This window comes from Syngnathus leptorhynchus, chromosome 9 (genome assembly GCF_054491065.1).
Source record: "Syngnathus leptorhynchus isolate UIUO chromosome 9, UIUO_Slep, whole genome shotgun sequence".
Taxonomy (NCBI): Eukaryota; Metazoa; Chordata; class Actinopteri; order Syngnathiformes; family Syngnathidae; genus Syngnathus; species Syngnathus leptorhynchus.
In genome coordinates, this window is record NC_141203.1 from 8264011 (window position 1) to 8266924 (window position 2914).

The 2914-nt window shown below is 39.9% G+C and overlaps 1 protein-coding gene across 2 annotated transcripts in view; it reads left to right on the top strand.

The window, feature by feature from the left end:
- LOC147050978 (glypican-6-like) overlaps window positions 1-2914 on the top strand; it is a 59046-nt gene that overhangs the window by 54224 nt on the left and 1908 nt on the right. For both annotated transcript variants that reach the window (XM_085919783.1, XM_085919782.1), the window contains exons 7-8: window positions 1880-2016; window positions 2439-2614. In XM_085919783.1, the coding sequence (XP_085775909.1) occupies window positions 1880-2016; window positions 2439-2614 (313 nt within the window). The remainder of the gene's footprint in view (window positions 1-1879; window positions 2017-2438; window positions 2615-2914) is intronic.

Consider the following 2914-nt stretch of genomic DNA (forward strand, 5'->3'; position numbering starts at 1 on the left):
TGCAACACCCATGCCCCACTTTTCTGAGAGAGGCAGAGCAATACTTCTTAGAATAAGAAGCTTTTTAGTGGAAGATCACAGGCCGTGAAGCGGCGGTACTTTCGCCTTCACTTAGGACAAAAGGCTTCTGAGAAAAGCAAAGAGAGAGACGATCACAAGACACAATGGAGTCGTAGATGCTTCGTGACGGGCTTGCTGCACTTTTTCTTCCCTCAGAGCGGTAGTGAGAGCTTGAATTGTACATAACTACTGTCAATCACTGCCTTTAAACTGAACTCCTAATAGCATTTATGATTTCAATCTTTGTTTAGTGACGGAAACCGTTTTTTTGTTCAGTGTTTGAGCCTTAAGAACCCGAAATTTAGGGTTGCGATTCCAGCTGACTTTATACAAAAAGCAGTAAACGTACAAAACGGAATGCTCTAATTTGATATGTTGCCATGTATTTTGAAGAGAAAAAGAAAGACTTTAGTACGTTCCTGCTTAAAGAAATCTTCTGCTAGGACACAGTGATATCTAGTGGACGTTGACAAGAGTTGCACTCAGTTAACCATTTTTTTACTTATTTATTTATGGGCAACGTGAACGCAAGAGGGAGAAGGTAGGCTGACCTTTCCCAGAAATGGCTTTATTGCTCTGTGAAAATATTTTCCCTCCCATTTAAATGATCTCCATTAATCATCAAATGCATAAGCGTTTTTCTCAGCGCATGATTTATTTGCTACTTAATCTGATTTAAAATATGTAAAGAAGAGTGAGAAATCTGACTTTTTTTTGTATCAGAGTGCAAGAAGCAACATTTAAATAATGAGCTGCTGAAATACAATAAGAACCTATCATTTGCATGTTTTAACCTTAATAATTGTGTGACTTTATTAAAAGCTTCCAACCTACTTATTTTCAGCAGCAGATTAAAACAGAATACATTAATAGTATTCCCATTAAGTATTTAGAGTGTTTACGCTTCTGCAGATAGAATCATCAAAAACGAAACAACAATAAGCCAAGACATCCCAAGTCGAGTCTTAGTTCACATATTTCTGCATATTTGCATCATTAAAATGTAACTTTTTCACTCTGGGTTCAATCCACATCTTTTTCACGGACCCTGCAGATGTCGAGTGACGTTAAGCTAATCTTGAACGCGCAAAGATTTTTAGTCCAACATCGCCCCATCGTCAATCTGTGGCAGCACAGTGCGTCTGCGGTGACCCTCTGGGCAGCATCGGAGCCACTGAGGTGCCTTGGCATCAGTGTGACAGGATTAACACATCAAAAGCGCCGCCGAGGCCCACAGCGGCGTGGCGCGCTCAGCACAGCACCTTTCATGTTCTGCTCAGGTTCACCGCAATTTCACAAGCCAACCTGTAAACCGGGCACACACACACACACATACACAAAAATTATGGGGCCAGCCCACCTTTATCAGACACTCTCCTCAACTCTGGCGAAATATGTCACCATTTGCATGCTCGATGAAAGTTTGGAGTTGAACACACTCAAGTCAGAAAGCGCATAATAACGTGAGATCTGAAAGAATATTGAGCCTTGGGGTTGGGGGTGTTGTCATTGCTGCTATCCTGCCTGTTCTAATACAGAGGCTTAAAAAAAACAACACCCTGGACTGTTTGACGGTGGAATAATAATCAGGTCTATTTTGGAGCTTTATGTGGTCTTCCTCTGAAAAAAGTTGGGGCAGCCAATGATACTAAGCTTTAAAGGTTAACGGTGACCACAAATGCAACCCAAATTTTAGTATTATCGTACAAGCTCATTTAAGGTTCCAAAGGGGGGCATTAGGTAGACGTGGCGATGTGTAATGTCCTCATGAGAGTCAATGGCCTCACTAAATGCTTTACTTTTTATTCTCTCCGCTTAGGTTGTTGACATAAAAGAGAAACTGAAGCATTCCAAGAGATTTTGGTCCAATCTGCCTGAGGAGATGTGTGTGGACACCAGGCTTGCTGTTGGGAATGCTTCTGATGATCAGTGCTGGAATGGACACACCAAGGGGAGGTAAAAATTCCAGTTGACTGACCTATCTGCTCTTTCTGAGGGGAACAAATGGTGTTCTGACAAGCAAAAAAAAAAAAAAAAGGAATTGAATCACACAACAATCCTCTGCTGCTTTATCAAAGAAGCCACTGTAGTGTGTCAGATGTTTGAAACCGTATTATTATTTTTTTATTGACTGGATGGAATGTTGTGTCATCCCGAAATGCTTTGTCTTCCATACTAAGAAAGAAGCAACTCATGAGATTGAGGATGACTCATCAAAAGATAATGGCCTCCTATTTCTTTCTAGATCAAGTTTCACAAGATGTCTTTGTGTGTTAGAGAGCACAACATACACACTTATAATGACTACTGCAAAAGCTGGCTTGCTTTGACAAAAAAAAAAAAAAAAACATCCTGAGTGTTTTTATCCTCTTCAAAAGGTATTTCCCAGAAGTGGTAATGGATGGACTAACCAACCAGGTAAACAACCCCGAGGTCAATGTGGACATCACCCGTCCGGACACGTTCATCCGTCAGCAGATCATGGCTCTCCGAGTGATGACAAACAAGCTGAAAAATGCCTATAATGGCAACGATATCTACTTTCAGGACTCCAGTGAGTTTATACCTTCCGCCATTTCTCTTTCTTATGTCATTTAGACTCCACTTATTATTTTTACAGTATAAGCAGAAAGACAAACAAAAGAAGAAAAAAAGACTAGATCAAAAATAAATAGTATCTGTCTATAGGTGAACTCAGTGTACCTTCTTGTTATTTATCGCAAACAGATGCACCCAATAAAGTCCTATTTATTATTTTTATGGATAAAATCATTTTCTTTTTGATTACATAATGTCTTGTTGTTCTCTAAATCGCCAGATTTAATTATGAATCCATTTAATTGTCTCGCCGTAG